This window comes from Aulonocara sp. 'chitande type north' Nkhata Bay, linkage group LG22, assembly GCF_057382095.1.
Source record: "Aulonocara sp. 'chitande type north' Nkhata Bay isolate Kocher_YH1m ecotype deep benthic linkage group LG22, A_spYH_male_GT1.1, whole genome shotgun sequence".
Classification (NCBI taxonomy): Eukaryota; Metazoa; Chordata; class Actinopteri; order Cichliformes; family Cichlidae; genus Aulonocara; species Aulonocara sp. 'chitande type north' Nkhata Bay.
Genome location: NC_141364.1, coordinates 38,580,489 through 38,608,023, shown reverse-complemented (window position 1 = coordinate 38,608,023; position 27,535 = coordinate 38,580,489). Strand labels below are relative to the sequence as shown.

Here is a 27,535-nt window from a genome sequence, read left to right as displayed (position 1 = left end):
CCGGCTCGGACAGTCTCGGTCAATGTGTCCTTGGGCAAGACACTTCACCCGTTGCCTACTGGTGGTGGTCAGAGGGCCCGGTGGCACCAGTGTCCGGCAACCTCGCCTCTGTCAGTGCGCCCCAGGGTGGCTGTGGCTACAATGTAGAGTGGGAGTGACCGTGTCCCAGTACTGAAAACCACAGTATTAATGAAAGTATTGCCCAAAGGTAATGTTTCCACCTCTCTGCTAGACTGTGAGAATGGCTTTCTTTGGTTCATACTCAGCATTTTCCAAAATACAGGGGGGTTGAGTTGATGCCAAAGACTTTTACTTTAGTTTCATCTGACCACAGCACTTCTCAGAATCATTTAAATGTTCTAACCCTAAGATTGGCCTGTACATGCGCTTTGCAGGTTCCGGAAGATTCCATTATAGCACAGGTACGATCTGATATTGTTGTGTTGGAGTTGTTTCTGGATCAACGGCGGTAATGTTGATCCAAGTTCAACATTTCAAGGAACTAATCACATTGTAGTGATGTCATAGTTTAGCATCTTGGAAACACCATCACACCAAACCATAACCCTAACCCCAGAACTCTAACCCTAACCGTAACCACGATCATATCTTAACCCCAACCCTAATTTTGACCCTAACGGCTCCTTTTTTGGATTTTCTTCCTGAGTGGACATCGGCAAGTATTCTTCTCTAAGTCGCAAAGCTATGACATCGTAACAATGCGACTGGTCAGATGAAATGTTGATCCAGGAACAACACCAAAACGAGAATATCAGATAGAGCACAGCGTATTGTGTTACCAGGGGTGTTCTTGGTAACAGTGGATCCAACTGCCACATGGATACACAGCCGATCTGTAGCTCCCTCAGATGCCTCCCTGGGTAATTTCACAGAAAATCCATTTCTAGCTTTTTTTTGGCTGAAGTATTATTATGATTGTCTCTCTATATTAAAATTAAACTGCCATAAAAATTTGAGAGACTGTTCATTTCTTTGTATGTGAACAAATTTACAAATTCAGCAGGGGATCAAATTATTATTTGCCCATGTGTATTTGAGAGTTTTTACGAAAGGATGCAGAGGATGAATACATGCATAGACTTATTCAAAACGGTTTCATAACATACAGCATGTAAATACCATACAAACACTCTATACATAACAGGTAGAAGTTTACCGCATAAAAACAGAATTCAGAAATATTACAAGGAAAAAATTGAAATAATGAACCTTTTCAATTTCAGTTCAATTCAATTTTATTTATATAGCGCCAGATCACAGCAACAGTCCCCTCAATGCTTGGTAGACCCTACAATAATACATACAAAGAAAAAAACCTCAAAATCATATGACCCCCTATGAGCAAGCACTTTGGTGACAGCGGGAAGGAAAAACTTCCTTTTAACAGGAAGAAACCTCCAGCAGAACCAGGCTCAGGGAGGGGCGGGGTCATCTGCTGTGACCAGTTGGGGAGAGAGAAGAAAGACAGGATAATATTACAAAGAAGAACACATTTTTGTTGCCTTTGGTTCAGGTCAGATCATGTTGGGGAGTGCACTTATCCCCTACTGGGATTGCATAAAATTTACACATGCACCCCACTGTCAGTAGCATCCTCGGGCAAAACAATAACCTACTTATGTGACGTGGTGGAAAGCAGGCTGCATCAGTCCTACATATGACCAACTTCCAAACTTTCCATTTACGGAGAATAGTTAGTTAACAAAAGCTGTATTACCAGTAATTTATTATTGATGGGTTTTTTTGGCAATCCAGAGAGAGTGTAAAAGGCAGTGTACACTTTCAGAGCAACTAAATTCACTTGCAAACACAAAATATGTTTCCGTGTCCCTGCTGTGCTGCCTGCTCGCTCACCTGCAGGGAAGACAGGAGTAAGGTGAATTGCTTTAGTCTCGTGAGCCTTAAAATTGAATTGCATCGCCAAGGAGAGAAGGGCCAAATATTCAAGAATGAGAAGAGATGTGATGATGTCAGCAGCTCTGAGGCAAGCACTTTTCCCCTTTTTTTTCAGGATAGCAGCATGCATGGATGATGTGCATGTGTTTGTGTGTCATTGTAGAGATGCCTCTATGCTGAGTTGAACAGCCGGATGGGTTCAGGTTGTCGTTAAGGGAAAGTTGAGTAAAGCAATGGGCTGAAACTCATTTTTATTATCTCCATATCACACTCTTGACACTTTTCCTTCTGCTTTTTTCCTCTTCCTGACCTCTCCCACCATTATTCCCTCTGCTGGACTTAAATCTTCCTCGCTCACCGTCTGCCTTCACTTTTGTGTTGTTCGAATTTCTTTCAAGTCATTATTTTCCGTCCAATTTCCACCACAATTTCTCACCTCATTTCACTTGAGATCCTTTTTCGTCTTCATTTGCATGGCTCAACCATAAATATTCCTCTGTCCTAAACACATACACACACGCACACACACACACTACCATACACTGTAATTAAACTCCCCCAGGGGCAGTTTGGGGGTTAGCAGTGAGAAGAGATGAGGAGAAAGTGAGCGATAATGCCACTTCAAAGCGGCTGCAGACTGGCTCATTCCCCTCAAGCTTCAGATGGATTAAGGCCACTTCTAGCCTTTTTTGTACCCCATCAGCTCCACTTGAGTTCAACACAGAGCACCCTCTTCGACAAATGTATCCCGGTACACTCCAAACTCAACAGGCAACGGAAAACAACTCCTCAAGAACAAAAAGTAGGCACAATGAGCCGTACTTTGAGTGCTACACACTAATTGCAAATGTGGGAATAATTTAATGATTTGTTATTTTACTGTGAGGTTGACGTGATTCAGTCCAGATTCAACAAACATTTTTTTATAGCTTATCTAGCAAGCTAAGTAGTGAGATAAAGCTAATTCTCGCTAAGCTAAAATGTTGTATATCCACACAGCTATCTAAGATCATCAAAACACTCTTTAACACCCACTGGACAACTGTTTTTCTCATGTTGTCCAACAAATCGATCATATTAAAGCTTTGTTCCTGCTGCCTGTGTCTGTAAAGTGAAGCCAGCAGTTTTATATAAATCACTGGCAGCTGCAGAAGCACCTTAAATCTGCATTCTTTCTAATGAACAGTAGGGGGCGACGTCTTTGTTTTAAAAAAAGATAAGCTCCAATCAAGTACCAGATCCTACATAGGACAAACAGTTGATAAGATTTGCCTACTAATTAGGCAATATGCTTGGTTTATTGACAACTACATGTGAAGCCATATTCTTTGATAACTGCATGCAGAGACTGCTGAGATTACAAGTTTATTCCAGTTTGCAAAGACGTTTGTATTGTTCATGTTCAGCTCAACGACTCTACACAGGGGGTCATAATAACTGTGTACTGACAGTAAATGTAATACTATGACTGCAGTGTTGATCTTTACCATCTCCCTCTGATCTCTGGTAAATGATGAAGTATTCCTCTTATTTTAAACCTGACATTAAATCTGCATATGATTTCTTATCATTTCTCCAAACACATTAACCTCTAAAAAGAAGTTCTCCAAAAATAAATCTGTCAGTATCATGCTTCATGAAAACAACTGGCGTGACCACCAGTAAGGTGAAGATTCAAGGGTGGGGTTTTTTTTTTGTCTCTTCTTTTTTTATTTTGCAAGCTGAAACCAGAGGTCACTGGAGGAGACTGTGCTCGTCTGAACCTAAGTTGAGTGATAAAACTGTCAGCGGCACAGCAAAGAGATATGAATGTTGTCATCTTAAATTGTTCTTATAACCTTGAAAGACACTGAAGAGCAAAGAGAAGAAAGGAGAGGAGCAGGGCGTCACATCGGCATCTTCTCCCTGAAGCAAAAGAGACGTTAAAGGGGCGTCTGTTGAGAATGTTAATCATGTATTGATCTGTGTAATCTGTGTCCCTGAGTACCTATACATGAGCACAACGGACAGCATTTTGCCACACTCCAGGAGAAACACTGGCCCAATTTTATTCTTAATAAGGTGCACAAGCTTTGCAGGACCCTTGTGTCCCCTTTATTGACCTACTACTGCATGTTATTCTCTTTAAGAGACCATATAGGATACACAATTAGTAAGATTTTATGTGCCTGCCAGAGCCCTTTCATTTGATTGAGTGGGTATGGGATCAATAGGTCCTTCGATTGCACATAAGAGCCCTTTTACTGACAAATCGCACTCACAATTGATTTCCTGTTTATAGATTCATTCCTATTATTAATTTCTACACATATACAGTTCATGTTTTATTAAACGTTGCATGGGATCACTTTTTCCTTCCTTTAGCTTCTGGAATCCCATTCCAGCTTATGTAATGTTAGGAATCATTAAATGTCTTTAGAAATGTTTTACCTTTGTGTTGCATCATTTGTAAATGATGTACAGAGGATTCTAAAATAACGGTTGTGTCGCAAGGTCTAAGAGAGGCTGAAGCTATGGCATTTAAATGCATTTATTGCACTATCATAGACATCAGTGTTTCTCTTACATCCACAGGAAAGTGAAAGTTTTTAGTGCAGTTTTACTATTGGAAGATCACTGGCACCAGAATTCGGTAAGGCTGTTGGTGCACAAAAGATGATGGGGGGGGCAAACTAACAATCCTAAACAGCAACAGTGACATCATCACATCACAAATGCATTTTTTATTTAGATATTGTAACTGTCCATACATTCTCACCCAGCTACTCTTCAGTTAGGGTCAGGCATGAAAAACTACTTATTTGACTTGGGAAATCATAATGTAAGGCATAATATGCATTATGTGTTAAAAACTTAGCTTAAAGTGGTGTTAAGGCAGCAAGGTGACATGGTGGATAGCACTGTTGGCTCACAGCAAGAAGGTCCAGGGTTCAGATCCACTCGGATCCAGTCTCTGTGTGGCCTTTCCAGCGTCCTCTCAGATCCAGATGTATTGATATTGCAATAACACATGTGCACAGATAGAACAGTGAACGTCTGTGCTTTATAAATGATTGATTGGTTAAAGCGTTTCAGACTGCTTCATTAAAAATAGCTGACAACAGGCACGGATATGTTACTTTTTGTCTAAAATGATGATTTCTCTTTGGAGGATTGGTTTTTTTTCGCAAGTAACTTATAAGCGAGGACTGATGCAAGTGTGTGCGTGTGTTTGTGAGGGAGGGAGAGAGAGAGAGAGAGTCATAAGCCGTGGCTGCACGTTGCACTCTGCAGCACTTGCGCACTTCTTCCACCTCTCCGCATACTGAAATCCTCTCTGCGCCGACTTTCCATCACAGCCAGCCTGGAAGTCCGCCGGTGGTCGAAGGGCCGTCGTTGTGAGGTGTCCACCGAGACAACTGAGAACGGCATCGTGCACCACCACCACCCCGTCCCTTTCCCCACCCTCCCCTTAACCCTCCTCCTCTCCTCTGGCCGTTGTTGCGCTTCTGCTGCTGCAGAGTCCAAGTTCAGGTGAGCCCGGTCTCCGGTACAACAAGTACCTCCTCTCTCCGGTACCCTAACCGGGGGATGCTCGCCTCCTCCCGTTAAACGCCATGCTATAAATGGGCCGCACAGGATGTGAAGCCTCACCAGAAGAAGCAGGAGGATGGCTAAACCAGGCTTGTCTGCGGCGGTGCTGCTGCTCCTGCTGGGCTTCCTCTCAGCGTCCTCCGTTAATGCCGGTGAGTTTTACCACAGGTTGATGAGCGATCGTTGCGAGTAAATGTGAGTTGATGCAGCGGGCCGATTAAACACATGTCGTTGTGCTTTTATTTTAGTATTATTTGGCAGCAGCTGACTGATGTCATGCATTTGGTGTGCATTTCATCCCTTTTTGGGAAGCCACCTGACGTGACACACTGCATGTGCGTGCATCAGCTATAGGTGGACACAGTGAGCTTTAGTGATGCCAAAAAAATGGCTGACACAAGTTGGTCTCACACTGCATCAGAGTGACAGTTTAATCCCAGTTTGTATAAATGTTTCTAGAAAAGTGTCATTCAAAAAAAACCCAGTCTTTGTGGCACCGTGTGATTGGCTCAGTAAGTTCTCAGATGACTGTTAAATTCAAGTAAAGACTAAACGAGCATTAGAGCTTTACATTTTAGTTGACTAACTGACCAATCAGTGGTCATTTTCTCAGATGTGAGTATTTGCCACTTTCTCTTGTGTCAGACAAAACAAGATATTAGTGAGCATCATTTTGGCTCCTGGAATATTTCAGTTGGCATTTTTTCACCATTTTCTGAAAATTCTTCATTGTTTGGGGAGATAATCTCTAGTAGCTGCTTTAAAAATGTGCAGGTTCATCCATCCAGTGTCCTGAAGGGATGTGAAATGTGATTGAGTTACTTCCATGTAAAGCCTCTACGTACAGCAGGTCCAATCCTCCTATATGTTCATGCGTGTGTGGGGTTGGGGGCTGGGGGACTATCTCATCTATCTTGTACGATATCGCATGTTTCTAACCTGCGGCAACATATGTTCATCTCATGCGTAAGATCTTGGTTACACTGCATCCTGATGATAAGCTGATAGATGACAGTCGCGTGAAAAGCCCAAATCTTGGCAATAAGCTCATGTGGGATTTATCTCGGCCTCTAGAGATTTGATATTTTGGCTTCCCGAGGCTGGGAATGGATGTAGTTTTAAGAGGGAATTTTTGTTAATCTGCAGCAAACGCTTTAAGAATGGACGGGAATCCCTCTCTGCCATTGCATTGTTTCTGTGTCTGTGTGAGAACAGGAAGATAAACAGCGAGAAAACGGCCAGTCAAACAGGGAGTCATAGCGATGGATCATGCCCGTACAGTACTTGGGAACACATCACACATTTACTCTGCATCAGCAAACACACACATACACACACATTCACATGCAGCCTTTGGGAGCCACTCAACTGAGTTTGTCGCCTACCAAAAATGAATTTCACCAACATGATGTAACACACTGTACTGTGATGATTGTGTTATCAGCAAGCAGAAAGGGAGGGAAGAAAATAAAGTACATTCTTGTTTTTCCTGTAACAACACTTTTTAACTCCAAGAACAAGTCTCAAGATTGTGTGCTCAATATTTGCAGCGGTTTAATGCAACAGTGTCACATGACTGACGGCGTTTCTCCTGGTAACAATATTTTCAAAGAAAAAGCTTGAAAGGAGCTTGTCCAGTCAGAGCTAAAAAATGGTGCAAATAAAATCAAAAATTGTTTTTCCTGTGCAATTGTGCAACAATGGGCTGACTTCAGCGGGAGGACAGATGGTAGAGCGGCCAGGAGTTATAATAATAATAATAATGGATTGGATTTATACAGCGCTTTTCAAGGCACCCAAAGCACTTTACAATGCCACTATTCATTCACTCTCACATTCACACACTGGTGGAGGCAGCTACAGTTGTAGCCACAGCTGCCCTGGGGCAGACTGACAGAAGCGAGGCTGCCATATCGCGCCATCGGCCCCTCTGGCCAACACCAGTAGGCAAGTAGGGTAAAGTGTCTTGCGCAAGGACACAATGACCAGGACAGAGAGGCCAGGGATCAAACCGACGACCTTCCAGTTACAGATGCGATTCCCAACCCCTGAGCCACGGTCGCTCAGGGGTTGGGAATGACCATTAATTTCCTTTTTTAATGGCACGAAATGACAAAAATAGATAGTGAAGTACAAACTGTGCACAGGCCAGAAACAGCTATCCACTGCTGCTGACTATAGACTGTATATAAAAGACAGACATAGCAGTGGCGGCATCACCCATTGATTCCTTGCTCTCTGTTTTTTAAAGTCTTCTGGCTGCCATCGTGTTAGTTTTATTAGAGCCAGAAGTGAAGATATATGAACAAACACTGGTGTTCAGTTCACCGGTTCACCTTTTGAAATGTGTTTGGCTGCAGCAGTAAGACACAGGTTTCACTCAAGTGGTCTCCAGTTCTGGTTTTCACCTCATCTTTTCCACGTTTTACTACCACTCAGCAAGCAGTTGATGAATATTTGCAGACAAATCCTTCATGCAAGTTACAGACAGCCACCACAGTCTGCAAGCAACCAAAGCGATTACAAGGATTTTTTTTGTAAACCCATGGCATGAAGCTCCTGGTGCACAGCTTTTATGCTGATGTTAATATCAGAGGTTTGTAGCTCTGCAATTACAGAGTCAGCAGAGTGTTGGGTCGAGTTGCTGTGGTTCTTAAATATATATGTGCAATAATACTGTGTGCAGTTTATTGTTGAGTATCTTGAACTGGAAGAAATTTCAAAAACGGACTTGTTGGTATCATCCTATTACAGCGAGCTCTTTAGAATAACTTGTGCTAAAGAGGTAGACTGCATGAATGGGTGCTTGACCTTATTCAGCTATGGCCATGGGACTGAAAACACCTGAATTCAGAGATAAAGAGGTGTGGCCAAATATTGGGTATATGCAAATTAGTGCCAACTACCAGACTAATAAGAAGCACAAAATTCTTGAATGGTTTTTACTCCTCATAAACATCCACTAAAATGTCTCCAAAAGACTCAGCAGAAACACAGTGGACAGTTCAGTGACTCCAGTTATAGTTTGCAGGTGTCATTTAATCTATCAAAGATTTTGATTAACTGGAATTTCCGCGTATTCAACAGAATATTTATGTGACAAAATAGATAAATGTCCCTCTCAGTGACAGTTTCATGTGTGTGTGCACATGGGCGTTATCATCCTTGTGTGTACGATGTCAAGGTCTGATTCTGATGTTGCTTTACAAGTCAGGCTCATGGGAAATACAACTCTGTCTGTAATCGTAGAAGACCATGAGTTGGTCTTAACTCTCACATAACCATACACACTTTACTCTCTGCTACCTTCGCAGCTAAGAAATGAAAAATGTTAAGAAAGACTGTAATTTAGTCCGTCAAAGTTAATTTTCTGATTGATAAATGCATCGTGTTTTTGTTTTTTGTTTTTCCTCAAGAGTCATGGTTTAATGAGATATGTGGAGGAGAAAGAAGAGAGGAAAAGTTAAAGATGCGAAAGTGTGCGTGAAAGAAGAACAGAGAGAGAATGGAAAAAGTGTTTTTTCAAGGGAAACACCAGGAGACATGTATGTGCTTTATTAGGGCCGGTATTAATGAAAGGAGAGGGATTAATTTGTAGGAGGTGAAGAGAAGATCTTAAGGAAGGAGAGAGCGAGAGCACAGCGAGAGAGAGAGTGAGAGGGGGGACGATTTGTTCAAGTTGTAGCGTTTATAGTTATAAAGTGTAAAGAATATTTATGGCCTGTCTCTTTTTATTTCTTTCCTCTGGCCGTGCATGTGCGTCAGACACCCTGCTGTCAGCACCGCTCAATGTGACCATCAGAGAACTCGAGGTTAACTCTGCTGTGGTTACGTGGGAAATCTTGGAGGGAGACCCTGTCATCGGATTTGCCATCACCCAACAGGTACCGCTACATGTGTTGTAAAGCCCAGCAGGACTGATATAAATATCAATATTTGGTGATTTAGAGATGCGATTTACCGGCCGATATATTATTTTTTAACTTTCAGCATACGTAACATAAGTAGTTTTCGCTAACGTTTGTTATGTGTAGTTTCTTATAAGCCACCAATAAGGTAATATGACGATGCAGTTTAAAAATAATCTCATTTCATTGTCACAAGCCATGGATTGCGCATTTACATTCTGCCCAGCTATGCTCGCATCAGCTGGTTTGTGTTTGCGTGACAGAGTTACAGAGTGCCCTCTGGTGGACAAACTATGCAACACATATATATTTGCAAATGCCTAATAACGCCCTACATATTGCCGATGCTGATATATTGTTATATAGTATATACAGGGAGTGCAGAATTATTAGGCAAATGAGTATTTTGTCCACATCATCCTCTTCATGCATGTTGTCTTACTCCAAGCTGTATAGGCTCGAAAGCCTACTACCAATTAAGCATATTAGGTGATGTGCATCTCTGGAATGAGAAGGGGTGTGGTCTAATGACATCAACACCCTATATCAGGTGTGCATAATTATTAGGCAATGTCCTTTCCTTTGGCAAAATGGGTCAAAAGAAGGACTTGACAGGCTCAGAAAAGTCAAAAATAGTGTCTCAAAATTGCAAAGCTTCTGAAGCGTGATCATCGAACAATCAAGCGTTTCATTCAAAATAGTCAACAGGGTCGCAAGAAGCGTGTGGAAAAACCAAGGCGCAAAATAACTGCCCATGAACTGAGAAAAGTCAAGTGTGCAGCTGCCAAGATGCCACTTGCCACCAGTTTGGCCATATTTCAGAGCTGCAACATCACTGGAGTGCCCAAAAGCACAAGGTGTGCAATACTCAGAGACATGGCCAAGGTAAGAAAGGCTGAAAGACGACCACCACTGAACAAGACACACAAGCTGAAACGTCAAGACTGGGCCAAGAAATATCTCAAGACTGGTTTTTCTAAGGTTTTATGGACTGATGAAATGAGAGTGAGTCTTGATGGGCCAGATGGATGGGCCCGTGGCTGGATGGTAAAGGGCAGAGAGCTCCAGTCCGACTCAGACGCCAGCAAGGTGGAGGTGGAGTACTGGTTTGGGCTGGTATCATCAAAGATGAGCTTGTGGGCCTTTTCGGGTTGAGGATGGAGTCAAGCTCAACTCCCAGTCCTACTGCCAGTTTCTGGAAGACACCTTCTTCAAGCAGTGGTACAGGAAGAAGTCTGCATCCTTCAAGAAAAACATGATTTTCATGCAGGACAATGCTCCATCACACGCGTCCAAGTACTCCACAGCATGGCTGGCAAGAAAGGGTATAAAAGAAGAAAAACTAATGACATGGCCACCTTGTTCACCTGATCTGAACCCCATTGAGAACCTGTGGTCCATCATCAAATGTGAGATTTACAAGGAGGGAAAACAGTACACCTCTCTGAACAGTGTCTGGGAGGCTGTGGTTGCTGCTGCACGCAATGTTGATGGTGAACAGATCAAAACACTGACAGAATCCATGGATGGCAGGCTTTTGAGTGTCCTTGCAAAGAAAGGTGGCTATATTGGTCGCTGATTTGTTTTTGTTTTGTTTTTGAATGTCAGAAATGTATATTTGTGAATGTGGAGATGTTATATTGGTTTCACTGGTAAAAATAAATAATTGAAATGGGTATATATTTGTTTTTTGTTAAGTTGCCTAATAATTATGCACAGTAATAGTCACCTGCACACACAGATATCCCCCTAAAATAGCTAAAACTAAAAACAAACTAAAAACTACTTCCAAAAACATTCAGCTTTGATATTAATGAGTTTTTTGGGTTCATTGCGAACATGGTTGTTGTTCAATAATAAAATTATTCCTCAAAAATACAACTTGCCTAATAATTCTGCACTCCCTGTATGTTGTTCAGGCTCTAATGTGTTGTGTGAGTATGTTATGTGTGGAGAGCGAGTCAAAAATGATGACTTAATCAAACGGAGTACGACTTTTATATAGTGTAGCCCCATTCCTAGAATATCAGTACTCCTGGAATTCTGAGTACTGATTTGGTACTAATACTTTGACTTTGGGTATCTGCTAAATATGCCAGTGATGCACTTGGATCCTGCAGCAGGCCAATGATCTGAAACACACCAGCAACCTCGGAGTCCTCTACCTTTAAATCTGGTTTAAGTCTGACGTCATTAGCCGTGTACAGGTCCAAACTCCTATTCAGGTCCCAAAGTCAAATGAACACTGCGGCATCACTGAAAGTTAAAAACTGTCTAAATTTTTTTATCTTTAATAAAATGATCAGTGTGGCTGCTTTACCAGGTGCAACAATTAAGCTTAACATCCAGACATCCATGAAAACAGAATTTATGAAATTTAGCAGTTAGAAGTTAGCAGAGAGCTAGCTCGCTAGTTTCCACCTAAAAATAATGCATCACGCTCTGACTGAAGGAATTCTGAAGAAATTAAAACGTACAGCTCTGCTATCGCTTCCGACTTAAATGAAGACAGAAAACTAAACAGTAGTGACGTTTGTAGGGTTACATGAAGTTGTGCTACGTGGTGGCTAGCTGCACAGCTGTGGTTAGCATAATATAAACACATTAGCACAGTGAAGCTGGAGGATGAACGCTAACTTTTTTCCACTCGATAAAAGTTAATGTGAGGGTTCCCGAGGGTTAGGGACAAATGCAATCGCATGGCAGGATGCTGTAAACGGACCAAACTTCAGTCAGGAGAACAACTGAGATAATCCATCCACAATACGAGGTTAGTCATTAATATACTGCTGGATTGGCTGGGCTCTAGTTACATTGTAAGGTTTTAAAATGAATAGTGGTAGATCGAGAGAGGCCGACAGTGATCACTGACTTTTTTTAGGGGCTTGGTCAGATTGAATAGAACAAAATACAAAAGCATTAAAACATGTTAAAAACACAACAGCCTTAATAAACGCAGAGTAGTTTGGACCCGGAAGCAGGATTCATACGTCACTTAAAGACCAGGTAGCTTAAGAAAAACAAAATGAATACCTTGGAGTGTCAACGTCTTGACCTGAATCCGATTGAGAGGCTGTGACATGACCCTAAAAAGGCAGTTCATGCTAGAAAACCCTCCACTGTGGCTGCATTACAACAATTCTGCAAAGATGAATGAGCCAAAATTCCTCCACAGATGTAAAAGACTCAATGCCAGTTGTCACAAACGCTTGATTGCAGTTGTTGCTGCTAAGGGTGGCCCAACCAGCTATTAGGTTCAGGGGGCAATCACTTTTTCACACAGATCCATGTAGGTTTGACACAACTGAGGAAGCTCCTCAGTTGTGTCAAACAATTTGAAAACTGTTTCTGGCTTACTCAAAAACGACTGCTTAGGAAAAACAAAACACTATAGGCATCGTAGGCATGAATGAGCCCTGCAAACTGTTCTCCTGCTCCCAAATGGTGTATTGTTGCTACAGTACAGAACAGATTTGAGTAGATTAGACCGTTGTCATCTTGGGTTAAATTGGGCTGGAGCAATTCAGGACCGCATTCTGGTATGGAGTTAAATACAAAATAATGTCAAAAAAGTTCATTTTTCATGCAGCTGATGCCATGGGGACAGTTAAGTCACCACCTGGTTCCACCTGCCCACATAGTTTTCTCTTTTTTGTCACTGTCACTGCATCCATGCTGCAGATGTCAGTAAAGTTGAGTCTGTGGCGCTTCAGCTCTACTCAAGGGAAGCGAGAAAAAGCAGAGTAACTTTTTTTAAAAAATTTAAATGCAATGTGTCAAACAGTTCAACAAACAAACAAACCATTTCTGTGGTAGGTAACGACTGCTCAGCAGGTGACATTTGATGAACTGGAAATGTAAATTTTAATCACACATCAGATCTCTACATGTGATGCTTATTAGGTTATTTCATATTGTGAAATGGCTTTGACAACACATTAAATGATCATTTAAATGTTATTCAGAGGTCATATATCGCTGCTACTTTAACCTCCTAGGACCTGGCGTCCACATATGTGGACATCACATTTTAGGGTTGTCTAGACCAAAATAATACATTTTTCTCTACAAGGGCCTGATATCCACTTACGAGGACATTATACTGCCACTGTTCTATCAAAATATAAAGCGAATGTCCTCATATGTGGATCTCATTTTTCTCAGAAACGAAAATCAGGTTAAAAAAAAATCACGTAATTCTTTGTTTTTACATACCATCAGGTCCCAATCAGCCCAAATAGCAAAGAGAAATTAAAAATGCATGCCGTGGAAGAGTTCGGGTCTTAGGAGGTTAAGTCCAGGATAGCTGCAGAGATGTAAGAGAGTGAGAGAGAATAAAGATGGTGGTAAAAAAATAACCCCCACAAGGAAAAAGCTTTAAAAACCTTATTTGTGGGCAAAGTCTGCAAAACCTTAAATTATTTTTGACAGTTCTAGACATAGGATAGTCTAGACATGCAGTTTTTGACCACAAATGGAGTTCATTTAGCTAACGCTTGAAAATAACAGGACTTAATTTTAAAAGGAGTCATCAGTCTTCTGCTTTATGTTGTAGAACTGAACCCATAAAGAGCAGCATACCTCAGAACAAGCAGCCAGCTAACCACAGCCTGTTCACCAAACAAATCTACTAGAGATCACAGTCCAGTGATTATGTCACTTATTACTAAGCGAGTCATATCCCCACTTTTACTGTTACACCAGAACTTAGGGTTGCACCACCTGCCAAATCACATTTTAACCCCTGTTTGTCACCAATGTCCAATTATTGGATATTCGGATCCCTACTTTAGATATCAATATCAAATAAATACCCATGAATCTGTTTAAAATTATTTTTTAAAAGTATTTGTATTACGACGGGAAAAGTTGCCAGAAGATCATCACATTTGAGGTTTTCTTCACAGTTAAAAAGGTCCAGGGATAGTTGTCTGTACATCTATTGGCTAATGGCTAATTCCATATATAGTGTGAAATATGGCACCTTCAAACCACAGGTTTAACATAAATAAACACCAAAAAAAAAAGCATGTGAAATCCAAAGTCAGAAAATCATAGCTTAAAAAAAATATCAGAAACTTGTATTTGGCCGTATTGCCAAATACAAATCCAACCTTCCCAAATGCACATGTAGATACAACATATGAGGAGAAGCTGGCATGAAGGTGGGTTGCAAAGAAGCTTGCAGATGCACGGCCACTGTGGTCAAGCCAAAGCGACTAATGTGCCATATATGAGATTTTCCAGTTGGTTTAATATTAGAGGGTTCTCTAGGCCAGTTTCTAGTTTAGTTTCTGAGGCCACATTAAGAAACACTTTCAAATGTACTTTTTCAAATGCACCTCTTGTCTACATGAAGTTTTAATGGTTTAAGAAATCTGCTTCTTTAATTGCCTGGTAAACAAAAGTGCCCCCAAGGTGCCTTACTTTTAATCTAGCAGGAGCCAATTGACCTGAGTAAGCAGCCCTAGCTGGATAATAATGTACATTTCTAGCAGAGTGTACACTGCCAGAGAGGCTCTCTCTCTGTCTGTCTCTCTTTCTTTATGCTTAATTACATTGTAAAAAAAAAAAAAAAAAAAACCCAGAAGGCTTTATTTCAGCATTTTCCTTTCTATTAACCAAGAGAGACGTGTTTGCATTTGCACCACATCAGACCTAACCAGGAAAATTGGACTTTGCCACTAGAAATCTGAACTTGATAAAGCGTGCACCCTGGGAATATTCACTAACAAGAAGAAAGGAAGTATTGCTAAGCCTATTATTTTAAGTGGAAATATATATATATATATATATATATATATATATACGGAAATGTATGGAAATGTCACCCTTTTCATGCCAAAGAATTCACAAGTGGGTACTGGCATATCGGGGGAAAAAACAAATACAAAATGTACACTTCTGCCTTTCTGATCTTTGTGCTTCTGCAGAAGAAGGATGTACGCATGCTGAGGTTCATCCAGGAAGTGAACACCACCACACGCTCCTGTGCATTGTGGGATCTGGATGAGGACACCGAGTACATCGTCCACGTTCAGAGCATTAGCATGGGAGGAAGCAGCCCTCCAAGTCAGCCTGTGCTATTCAGAACGCCAAAAGAGTCCGAGAAGATGGCTTCCAAAAGCCCTGGTGAGAGAGAGAGTAATACTTTTTTAAAAATTTCAGAATCTAGATATTTTAAAGTCTAACCCTGGGTGAAAACTTTACCACTGCCTTGTCCCCAATTTTCTCTTTGCTTGCGTAAAGTTTCCCAAATTTTTCTCGTAGTTTCTCATTCGAATCTGTCCCTTTGAAGTGCTATTCTTCAGACGTTTCTCAGCCAGACATAACCTTCGTATGCGTGCTTTACTTCGACAGCACACGCTACAAACACACTCGTACAAATCAATAATTTTAATTCTGTGCATGCTGGGCTCGCAAATCTATAAAAGCACGCTGAAAAAGCAATCGTGCATCAACATAAGGACACTCGAAGGGAGGAAACCAACATTCTGCTCGACTGTCCTTCCCCTGCTGACGAACATAGATCTAAATCTGCCCGTTCACAGGTAGGAGCACTTAAATAGCAGCTTTTAAACACAGACAATAACGTGGAGGGCTAATCTTCTCTAAATGTTTCATCGTCACAAAAATAGTCTCTTTTTTGACAGTTAAATCCAACAAAACACAGGAATTGCCATCTTTGCTAGAGTCCCTCCCACCTCCTATTCGATGCATTGTTCTCACTCTCAAGCACAGAGGCTGCTGTTATCAGAAGCGCCTTGCACTGCTTCCAATTTTATCATGTCCGACCCAGTTACTGTGCCAAAAGCAGCTGCTTCAGAGGGACACGGCGAATGCTAAATGCTCATCAGCAGCAAAGTGATAAGAGTGGAAACAGGAGACATTAGGGAGCGGTGGATTCCCTGGAAAAATCACAGTGAGGGAGCTTGCTGAGGGTCTTGTGAGGCAGGAATGTGTTGATAAGTGGTCTAGAGTATAAAAAATCAAAGAGAAATCTATCTGAACTTATGTAAGCAGTAAAAAAGCAACATATTAGTACATTTTTCACTAGCGCAGACAAAGAGTCATTTTTAAGCCAGCTGATTGTTATATGACTGTTAACATTTAATTTCTTGCTGTTTAACGGCAGCAACAGGGGCAAACTTGAAATTCTTGGTGATTGATGACACAGTAGGTTCTTAATTTCAAGATATGCATGCGGGTAGACGTGGGCAGATTTATCAGCTCTGCGACCACCCATTTTCTGTGGGCGGATTTTGTCCCCTGTAGCTAGGCAGGTAATTAAGTTAAGCTGTGTGAGCTGGCCGCGTCCAGCTGACTATATAATGCTTCCAGCTGACTTCATTTTAAATCGAGACTCATGCAAAAAAGGGTCTCACATACTTTATGGACTTCATGAGCAACTGCATGTCCCTGAATAAACAAAAAGTTATTTTTATCACATGACGTTGCACTTAAATGATATGGAAATGATACTTTTGGCTATTTAACTCATTCACTGCCAGGGTTTTTGAGCATTTTTACTCATTTTTGAAGAGCCACAGAAAACTGTGTGTTATGATCATATAAACGCTGAACCTACCAAAATGAAGAACAGACTCTCTTCTTCCATCCAAAAAAAAAAGCTTGTTTCTACCATTTTCCATTCTTTAGTAATCAGCTGTAGAAGAGAGGTGGGTTCCACCAAAAATGCCTGTTTTGACCACAAAAAGGGAGAAAACGAGCTTTTTGTGAAAAATACATTTCAAGCAGTCTGATGTTCACTGACAAGCTGCCCGAGGTTGTATTCTAGCCCCTCCCATTGAAAAACGTAATTGATGTCTATAGACGTCAATGGCAGTGAATGAGTTAATTGTCATGGTTGGCTGTGTGGCAGGCAGGCAAGCAGGAGTGGTGGATCCAAAATGCAGGACTCAGACACAGAAGTACAACTTAAAGCGCAGCTTTATTGCTGGGAAAACCTCTTACTAAACTAAACTCACCAAAAGACAAACAAAAACGCTGGTGGACTAAAACACTGTATCAGAAACACTGAACTGGAGCTGGAGACAAAACACTGGCAACACGGAGGCAAAACACACAGCTTGTTGAGGGTACGACGCAACACTGACTCAGAGAAACACAGGGACTAAATACACTGGGAAGTAACGAGGAGAATGAGACACAGAAGGAGAGCACAGCTGGGGGAAATTAGAACTGACGAGACAAGCAAATCAGGACACATTCACATAAGACACGGACCTTCAAAGTAAAACAGGAAGGATCACACAGAGACGCGAACTTGACACAGTGGAGACAGCAACTAAGAAACACAGAGACATAAACCATAAGGCAGAGGACTCTAAGAACCGAGAGACACAGAGGGGAACTCAAACATGCAGACACAGACTTACACAGAACAGAGGGGACACAGAGAAACGAGAAGGGCAAGGGATCGAAACTAGAAACCATAGAATAACTCACACCAAGTACAATAATACAAAAATCACAAAGAACTAAAACGCTGGGTCAGGAGACCCAGGACCCTGACATTAATAATATCCTGTATATAAAAGATGGACATCGTAACATCACCCATTGGTGTATGGACTCTTTCTTTTTTAGACTCAAGTCATTTTTGAATTCTTGGCCTTTTTTTGAGCTGCAAGTGACCAAAGTTTAAAGACAGGCTGTGCAGCCTTAGTTAGTTATTAGGTAACAATATCTAACGAGCAAAGTGTCCTGTGATTAGATATTCGCTAATTCTTGTTAACTACAGCTGGGCGATATAAGATTTTTTCATATCACGATATGTTTTTTTCATTTCAGGCGATAACTATATCTATCACGATATAAGCCAAATAACTATATTTGTAAGATTTAAATGTGCCGTTGCTCACAAGTAAAATGTGAAATAATCAGCAGCTTGTTTTTATTTAAATATTTATTTCCCATAATAAGTTCAACAGGGTAGATGTACTTAAGGAACATGAGACTTTTTCAGATAAATAAAGGCAAATATTGCAAACTACACAAAAGGCAGCCGCTAAAGCGTTTAAGTTTCAAAATAGAACAAACGAAACAGACTAAATTGTCAATTCCACTTAGAAACAAAATATTAATTCTAAAAATAAATCTTAGTTTGTTTTACAGAAGAACAGACAAAATTGACTAACTTTTGTCAATATCAAATAAACTGAGAACTAAAAGGAAATTCTCAATCTCTCCTTGTTGTATAGCTTAGCTTTTCAAACAGTTTTAACAGTTACTTTAATCTGACAAAAGCCTAATGACGAATTAGCGCTTCCAGTCAGAGACCGAGGCTACGTCCACACGTACACGGGTATTTTTGAAAACTGAGATTTTCCGTTTTCGTTTTAAAAAATAATCCCGTCCACACATAAAGGCAGAAATGAAGGAAAACGCTGCTATGAACATGACAAAGTAGCAGGTGGCGCTAGATTCCTAACCGTGTAGAAATGTTGGCCAATCAGAAGTCTAGAAGCCTCGGTGGGAAAAAGTAAACAAAGCTGGGGCATAGAAGCAGAAAGAAAGAAAGTGTACTTTATTGGTCCCCGTGGGGAAAATCCCTCTCTGCATTTAACCCATTCACTCAGTGAAGCAGTGGGCAGCCACTGGGCGCCCGGGGAGCAGTGTGTAGGGACGGTACCTTGCTCAGGGGTACCTCAGGGTAGTTGTTCAGGGGAATCGAACCCCCGACCTTCCGATCATGGGGCCACCACTCTACCTACTGAGCTATCCCTGCCCTGAACCAAGTCGTATGTGTGGAGGGACAGTAACTGTGTGTATATGTAAGCATTTAAACACTGCAGAGAGTAGAATTAACGGTAACAGTATTGTAGAAATTCATTTCACCGAAACAATAACGTGGTGCACAGTGTGACATCAAAAAATGCGCACAGCTTTGACGCTGCGTTTTCTCCGTTTTTCTGCAAAAACGGAGTTTTCAAAAATATCCACCCTGGCCGGAGTTTTTAAAAATCTTCGTTTTCAGTGACCAAAAACGGCGTTTACGTGTGGACGAAAGGTGCAAACGCATAGAAAACTCTGCGTTTTCAAAAATACCCGGGTACGTGTGGACGTAGCGCATGCACCAGTTTATTGTATTTCCAGACTTGCTTTCGGCACAATTTACAGTGCCGAAAGCTACTCTGTTTTTTGTCAGACTTGAAATAGCCGAAATACCTTCACACTACGGAACTTCTATGGCTCTTCAGTTCGACAATCTCTCCGGCATTGGAACCATCATCTGTTTTCTCTTCGGTAACCTTCGGTCACACTCGGTTGATTTTTCTAGTCGGCACACTCATTTCCTCCATTACCCGGGCGGTACGGTGGCTGGCTGCTTCCCAAACAAATACACATGTGCGGCTTGGCACTTGTGCTGTACGTAACAAGTCATGTGACGTGACGCTGCGGCTGTGATTGGTTCGGCTCTGCGCTACTTAATTTGGATTGGCTGTTCTTTTTTTCTTTTCTTTAAGAGGACAAGAGCGGCGAGGTCTATCGCAATAGTTAAATTTTTCTATCGAGAAAAAGTTATATCGCGATACATATCGTTATCGTTCTATCGCCCAGCTCTATTGTTAACATATGAATACATAAAAATAGAGAAAAAATGCAAAAATTTCAGTCACTAAAAGTGGTCCACAGACGTCTTGGATGATCTGTTAGTAAAGTTAACCAAGACATGTTATTAGTCATATTAAAAATACTTTGAATTCTCTTGAATTAGCTGACCTGTCACTCAAAGCACGCGTGGCCCTACTAATGCATAAATTTGAGCCTTAAGCCTAATAAAGTTTTATACCCTGTGCCGTTGCCTTGAAGAGAAAATTACCCAAAGAAACTGAAACAATGTTTTATACTTGGCTGATAAAATGCTTATTTTGGTTTTTAAGTTCAAGAGAAATTGGCTTGCTTTTAGAGTCTGCCACAAGTGGCCATCCAAGGAACTGCATTTTTTTGCACTGTGTTGGGCCTCGTTTTATTACTAAAGTCTGGCACTTAGCTTAAATAAGTACATAATTAAAAGAAAAGAAAAAAGATCTAAACTAAAATTTTCATAATCTAACTGATTTCACGCCGTTTTAGCATAAAGAGACACTCAAAGCTTGGCAAAACAATCTGATAATCAAAAGGTTAAGGTTGGTAAACCCTCTTTGGACAATTACTGTTTTGAATAGAGTTTTAATTGTTGGTCATAGTGACAAAGATTATGGACTAAATTTAGGGATTTCTCAGAATGGCTACGGCTAATGTCTTCAGCCTTGTTAAAAAATCGAGGTTACAAATCTTAATGGCGATGAACATTTTTGTTATGTTTCAGTGTACGTGAGGTCATGTGTGGCGATGTGTAGCACGAAAGTTTGTCTTGATGTTTAGGGGCTTTGACTTTGATGGAAGTTTCTTGTCTGCCTATAGTGTCCTGCATGTGTGTGTGTTGGTGGAAGCGTTCATTAGCTGCCCTGATTAAATCTCCCAGCCATTACTGCTCTGCTCCCCTTCTAAGCGGGTATTAATCAGCCTGACAGGATTTAGTATCTGTAGGTGCAAAGCAACACAACAGGAAGCCTGCTTGGGTTTCTCTCTGTTCTTCTTCTTCTCTCGTGGAAGTTTTGAATGCACTGACATTTTTTATGTAGCAAAATCTTTTAATTCAATTTAACTTTTCAATTTCAGTTCATTTCAGTGTTATTTATACAGCGTCGAATCACAACAACCACCACCTCAAGGTTCTTTATATTGTAAGGTAGAACCTAAAATGTAATTGTAATGTGTTCTTTTTATGTTGTTTATTACATTTTATAGGCTGCTGAAAAAGCCAAAGGTTTAGTAAATAAATCTTTTTCAGCAGTCTGATTACTGTCAGAACTGTTTTTACATTTAATTTATCTCTGAAATTGTGCTGAGCACCATGTTGCTCTGCAGCAGCAGATTGCTCTGTAACACAGCTGCACTCATTCATGCAGTCTGGAAGCTTCCCACTAAAACCAGTGCCTTCCCATTTAAACTGCAGCAGGTTTGGACTTTTGCCTCAAAATAGAATTTTGAAGTTTTGACTTGACAAAATGATCAATAATATTTTTTTTCTCTTAATGCAGCCAGAATATGTAGTTTCACATGAACGCTACATTCTGTATTTTCTTTGAATATTTTGATCCTACATACAACGGCATTAAGCTAATGCAGAAATTCCACAAACTGCATTTCCTTGAATGCTCAGTTGAGGCTAGCTCCCAAAACAGATTGATAGCTAAAGGCTCTCTTATTAAAATAACCTGCAGAAACAAACATGTTTACATACTGGTATAAAAACCAGTTTGGGTTTTCATAGCTCATTTGTTTAGGGCCTAAGAACTGCATTTTCATGGGCGTGGCCAAGCTAACTCAGGCTGCGAGGAGCATTCCTGCCTTTTGGAAAAATATGCAACTTCTTTTAACCATCTAAAAAATAATGTGGCTTTCTATTAGGGGTAGGGGGAGATATTGATACAGCACAGTATGGCGATAGTTTGTTTGGTGATATTGTATCACTACAGAAAACTAAATATCAGTATTTTATTAGGTAATTCAAATATTCTGGGAACACTATGAACAAGAAGGCTCATCTCATTCACCAGCATTCTGAGATAATGTTAGCCGAGCAAACTTGAATTAAATCTGCTCACCTGCAAAACCATCCAACACAGAATCCGAACGAGGTTGTAGGGACTGACTTCACTCATTGATGTTAAAATCAATCCATAACATTTATGTGAAGTGGGGGGGTTTTCACAGATTATTGGTTGATATTCTGTCTCTCTCCATTAGATTTAAACTTTTATAAAAATGTAGAGACTGTTTTTTTGTAATTGAGCAAACTTACAAATTCAGCAGTGGATCAAAATTAAAAAATGTTCCCACTCAGTCACAGACTGATATCTGACTGACTTATAACAGCATTTGACAGGTTTTAGTAGAAGAAAAAACTGAAATGAAATAACTTTATCTTATTGGATAAAACAGAAACTGAAAAAGTTTGACTTCATTTACATAATTTGCAGCTGAAAAACATGATAAATTGCAATACTCAGCATATTGCAAAATTCTTAAATAATGTCATATTTTGAGTACTTTGATAATACTTTTTGTGTACTTAACTGTACTAACAGCCTTTCTAAGAAGTCAAAGTTCTAGTTGTGCTGAGTGAAGCTGTATTCATTTGTATGCTACATACCATTAATTAGCAGGTATTTCCTGTAGCCATTAATCTGAAGTAGAGAGCTTACGCCTGACTCTTCATGTCTCAAGGGGCTCGATGGCTGATGCTAATGTTACCAACACTTGCCAAGGGAGCAACCTCAAGGCTGTCGAGTGTTCAGCTCGTCTGTTGGCTGATATCTCCACACCTCTCCTCGTAGCTTTGGGTCTGCCCTCGCAACATAAACATATAATCTGCTCCTAGCAACTTATTAGAGTATAACCTTTCCTCTGCGCAACCCTAGGGACTTAGTTTGAGCTTAGAGGGATCACCATGGAAACAGCAGAGTTTTGAGCAAGCCAGAACACAGAAGTGTCAAAATCATCATCCCCGACTCCAAACGGCAAAACGGTGACCTGAAGAGACCACAAGTGGGGATGAAACGCACCCCTTCCTTAGAGGCCACAGCTGCACTTACCTGTCATAGTTTGAAATTTAAAAAAAAAATAGCGGACAGCTGTGAGCAAATCAAAGACTTCCCAGTAAATAACTAAATTGCAATAAAAGTGATGCTCGTCCTTAAACACGTTCAGATGGTAGCCTGTTTGATGAATTGCTGGTTCTGTCACGTTTTATCACTTCAAAGTGTAATAGAAATCAAACATATCAGTGTCTTGTATTGTCAGCAACGGCTGGTCCATTTGGTTTTATTGCACCGAGGTTTTCTTTGCTGTCAGCTCCATAAAGAGTACTGTACACCTTTAAGATCAGCCCCCTTCAACCAGTGTGTGGTCAGCACTTCCTTTGGGGATATGCACATCAACTTAGGATGCAAGCCCAGACAAAGTATTGACAGTGATGTCTTTATTCAGTTTTTTTTCATGTTTTTTACCCTTTAGATAACAGACTGACCCAGGGGAAGCAGGCTGGGGAAGAAGGTGGAGGAAGGAAGGCTGCTTGACTAAGGGTATATGGGAGGTAGCATAAGGCCTTGTGTTGGCAGCAGGGAGGAAGCGGTTGTAGTCCAAACTGTGTTCAAACCTTTAACCCACTGATTGGTTTTAAGCTGCGGCTGCCAGAGTGCTGTCAGCAAGAGGAACACAGTGAGTGATGGGGTAGGGATCCTGCTTACTCTGTCTCTGCGGACCTCTGCTCTCACTTAGCTTTAATTACACTGACCAGAGTGGGGAATTTACACCAGTCAGCCTCTCTGCTCTCTTGTCACCCTGCTTGATTCTTTTATCTTTCCCTGCAGATTTTCAGAGTATGTGGGACGATGAATCGCAGCATCCTCACCGACGCTCTGTTGACTGTGCTCACGTTTCTGTGTTCTCTCTCCAGACGAGGTGACGATGGAGGAGGTCGGCGATGCTGCCCAGCTGAGGGCGGGAGAACTCATCATCATCGTAGTGGTGCTCGTCATGTGGGCAGGTAATATTTCTGTTCAGTGATGCACATTTGTCACCACGGACCTCGTAGGAATCCACTGTCTTTGGGCAAATGTTCCTGTTAAGAGAAACAGTGGCTGCGGTATCATCCCTCTGTAATGAGTGCCAGACGCCTGCAGGGCCTTCGAGATGATGTAAAGATAGCTAGTGTGAATTTGGGCGCCAACGCATCAAATCCAAGTCTCAGTTTGATAAACTCATCAACAGGAAACAACTGCAAAAAATAAGCTAAAGGCTTATCAGCAGACAAGCAGCTCTTATAGGAAAATGCGTATCGAAGATGTGTTTATGTAAAGCAACATACATACTTCCTTTATTATGTTATAAATGGTGCTGGTACATAGCAAGTCTCCTGTTATTATCAAACCTGACTGCTTCCTTAATATTCCCATGACATGGATAATGCACGTAAGATGGACGGTACTTATTTATGGTACCTTTCTATTCAGTAAGTGTTTCTTATTACAAGTCTCAATCATTTAAACACAAATTCACACACATTCAATTCAATTCAATTTTATTTATACAGCGCCAAATCACAACAACAGCCACCTCAAGGTGCTTTATATTGTACAGTAGACCCTACGATAATAGATACAGAGAAAAACCCAACAAGCATATGACCCCCTATGAGCAAGCACATTGGCGATAGTGGGAAAGAAAAACTTCCTTTTAGCAGGAAGAAACATCCGGCAAAACCAGGCTCAGGGAGGGGCGGGGCCATCTGCTGCAACCACTGGGGAGTAGTGATGGGATTTCCGGCTCTTTTTAGAGAATCGGCTCTTTCGGCTCTGCTCACTAAAAAGAGCCGACTCTTTTGGCTCCCAACCTGCTCTTCAGGTTGTTTTGTTGTTTTAATTAATTTATTATTAACGACAATATAAAATTATACACAAAAGGAATTACTAATGCAAAAAATGTGGTTTTATTTACACTCAACAAAAATATAAACGCAACACCTTTGTTACTGCTCCCATTCCCCATGGGATGGACGTAGAGACCTAAAATTCATTCCAGATACACAATATAACTATCCCTCCCAAACAGTGGTCACAAATCAGTCCAAATGTGTGGTAGTGGGCACATCTGCTATATTGAGATAATCCATCCCACCTCACAGGTGTGCCACATCAGGATGCTGATCTGACATCATGAGTAGTGCACAGGTGTACCTCAGACTGCCCACAACAAAAGGCCACCCTGGAATGTGCAGTTTTTTGCGCTATTGGGGGTCTGGGGACCCAGAACCGGTCAGTATCTGGTGTGACCACCATTTGCCTCATGCAGTACAACACATCGTCGCATGGAGTCTATCAGATTGTCAATTGTGGCCTGTGGAATGTTGGTCCACTCCACTTCAATGGCTGTGCGAGGTTGTTGGATATTCGTGGGAACTGGTACACGCTGTCGTATACGCCGGTCAAGCACATCCCGAACATGCTCAATGGGTGACATGTCCGGTGAGTATGCTGGCCATGCAAGAACTGGGACATTCTCAGCTGCCATCTGCCCTGAACAATGTGAACCATGATTCATCCGTGAAGCGCACACCTCTCCAACGTGCCAGACACCATCGAATGTGAGCATTTGCCCACACAAGTCTGTTACGGCGACGAGCTGGAGTCAGGTCAAGACCCCGATGAGGACGACGGGCATGCAGTTGAGCGTCCCTGAGACGGTTTCTGACAGTTTGTGCAGAAATTGTTTGGTTGTGCAAACCAATTGTTTCAGCAGCTGTCTGGGTGGCTGGTCTCAGACGATCTTGGAGGTGAACCTGCTGGATGTGGAGGTCCTGGGCTGGTGTGGTTACACGAGGTCTGCGGTTGTGAGGCCGGTTGGATGTGCTGCCATATTCTCTGAAACGCCTGTGGTGACGGCTTGTGGTTGAGAAATGAACATTCAATGCACGGGCGACAGATCTGGTTGACATTCCTGCTGTCAGCATGCCAATTGCACGCTCCCTCATTGCTTGTGGCATCTGTGGCATTTTGCTGTGAGACAAAACTGCACATTCCAGGGTGGCCTTTTGTTGTGGGCAGTCTGAGGTACACCTGTGCACTACTCATGATGTCAGATCAGCATCCTGATGTGGCACACCTGTGAGGTGGGATGGATTATCTCAATATAGCAGATGTGCCCACTACCACACATTTGGACTGATTTGTGACCACTGTTTGGGAGGGATGGTTATATTGTGTATCTGGAATGAATTTTAGTTCTCTACATCCATCCCATGGGGAATGGGAGCAGTAACAAAGGTGTTGCGTTTATATTTTTGTTGAGTGTATATATGTTTATATATAAATATATGCGGTGGCCCCTTGAGACAAAGCACGTACAAACTCCAAAACACATTTCTAGCGTTAACTGAACTTCCAAAACAGAGCTACCTAGATCACTTAAATTACACAATTGAAAGCATATGTGTATTGTTTGTGTATTTATACACAAGCACTCATATATATATTCAAATAATTCAAAAAAATGTTCATTTACCTGTTACTACCACACACCAAATCCGGTCGTTGGTACTTCCTGGCTTGTGTAGCCACTAGCACTTACACCCCCGGAGAGCAGTCATTTCGGGGTAGTACCTTAGACCCCCGCGGAGTCATCATTTTGCGTTTCTACCTTTAAAAGCCGGAGAGCAGTCAAATGCTGGAAGTGGAAGCTAAATTGGCTAGTCATTCATATGTATATTGGGTCGTTACCTAGGAATTCTGGAGGGAGGGGATTGGGGGAGAAATCAACACACATGAGTCTAGGTCCTTTGTTGCTGACATTTATTGATAAAAACAGTAGTTTCATTTCATGTTATTTCCTTTTTCATTTCAAGCAAGGAAGTGGATGTAGTTAGTAAGTAAGATATTTCAGACATTATTCTGACACAGAGGAGGAGATACTGGAATTATAATTAGTATCTATGCATGCATTTGTGATTTTGTTTGACCTTCCCATTGCTCACAATTTGAATTTGTTCACACTGCAGATGAGTGTCTCAGTCCCCAAACAAGCTCTCTTTTTCGGTGGAGAAGCAGTCTCCTCATCCGCAGTGAGTGTGGAGAAATCAACACACATGAGTCTAGGTCCTTTGTTGCTGACATTTATTGATAAAAACAGTAGTTTCATTTCATGTTATTTCCTTTTTCATTTCAAGCAAGGAAGTGGATGTAGTTAGTAAGTAAGATATTTCAGACATTATTCTGACACAGAGGAGGAGATACTGGAATTATAATTAGTATCTATGCATGCATTTGTGATTTTGTTTGACCTTCCCATTGCTTACAGTACAAAAAACCAACCATTTGTACACATATGTACTAATAATAATAAAAAGTGAGTGCAACACTGCAACCCGTCACCCCGTCGTTCAGTGGTCGTTGATCAGTGGTCCATTGTGGCACCATTCAGAGCACTGGTACAATAGTACCAGCAAGATATGGGAAGACATTGCAAATGTACTTGGATTTTAGGTTGCAAGCCACCCAAAACTTGATCCC

General features: G+C 41.3%; 1 protein-coding gene across 1 annotated transcript in view; it reads left to right on the top strand.

Annotated features, from left to right (window-relative positions):
* The first annotated feature begins 5,180 nt into the window (after positions 1–5,180).
* The window catches only part of fndc5b (fibronectin type III domain containing 5b), a 44,767-nt gene continuing 22,412 nt past the window's right edge, over positions 5,181–27,535 (top strand). Inside the window, exons 1-4 of the mRNA XM_086279126.1 lie at positions 5,181–5,642; positions 9,256–9,374; positions 15,332–15,530; positions 23,929–24,018. Of these exons, the coding sequence (XP_086135252.1) occupies positions 5,567–5,642; positions 9,256–9,374; positions 15,332–15,530; positions 23,929–24,018 (484 nt within the window). The 5' untranslated portion in view covers positions 5,181–5,566. The remainder of the gene's footprint in view (positions 5,643–9,255; positions 9,375–15,331; positions 15,531–23,928; positions 24,019–27,535) is intronic.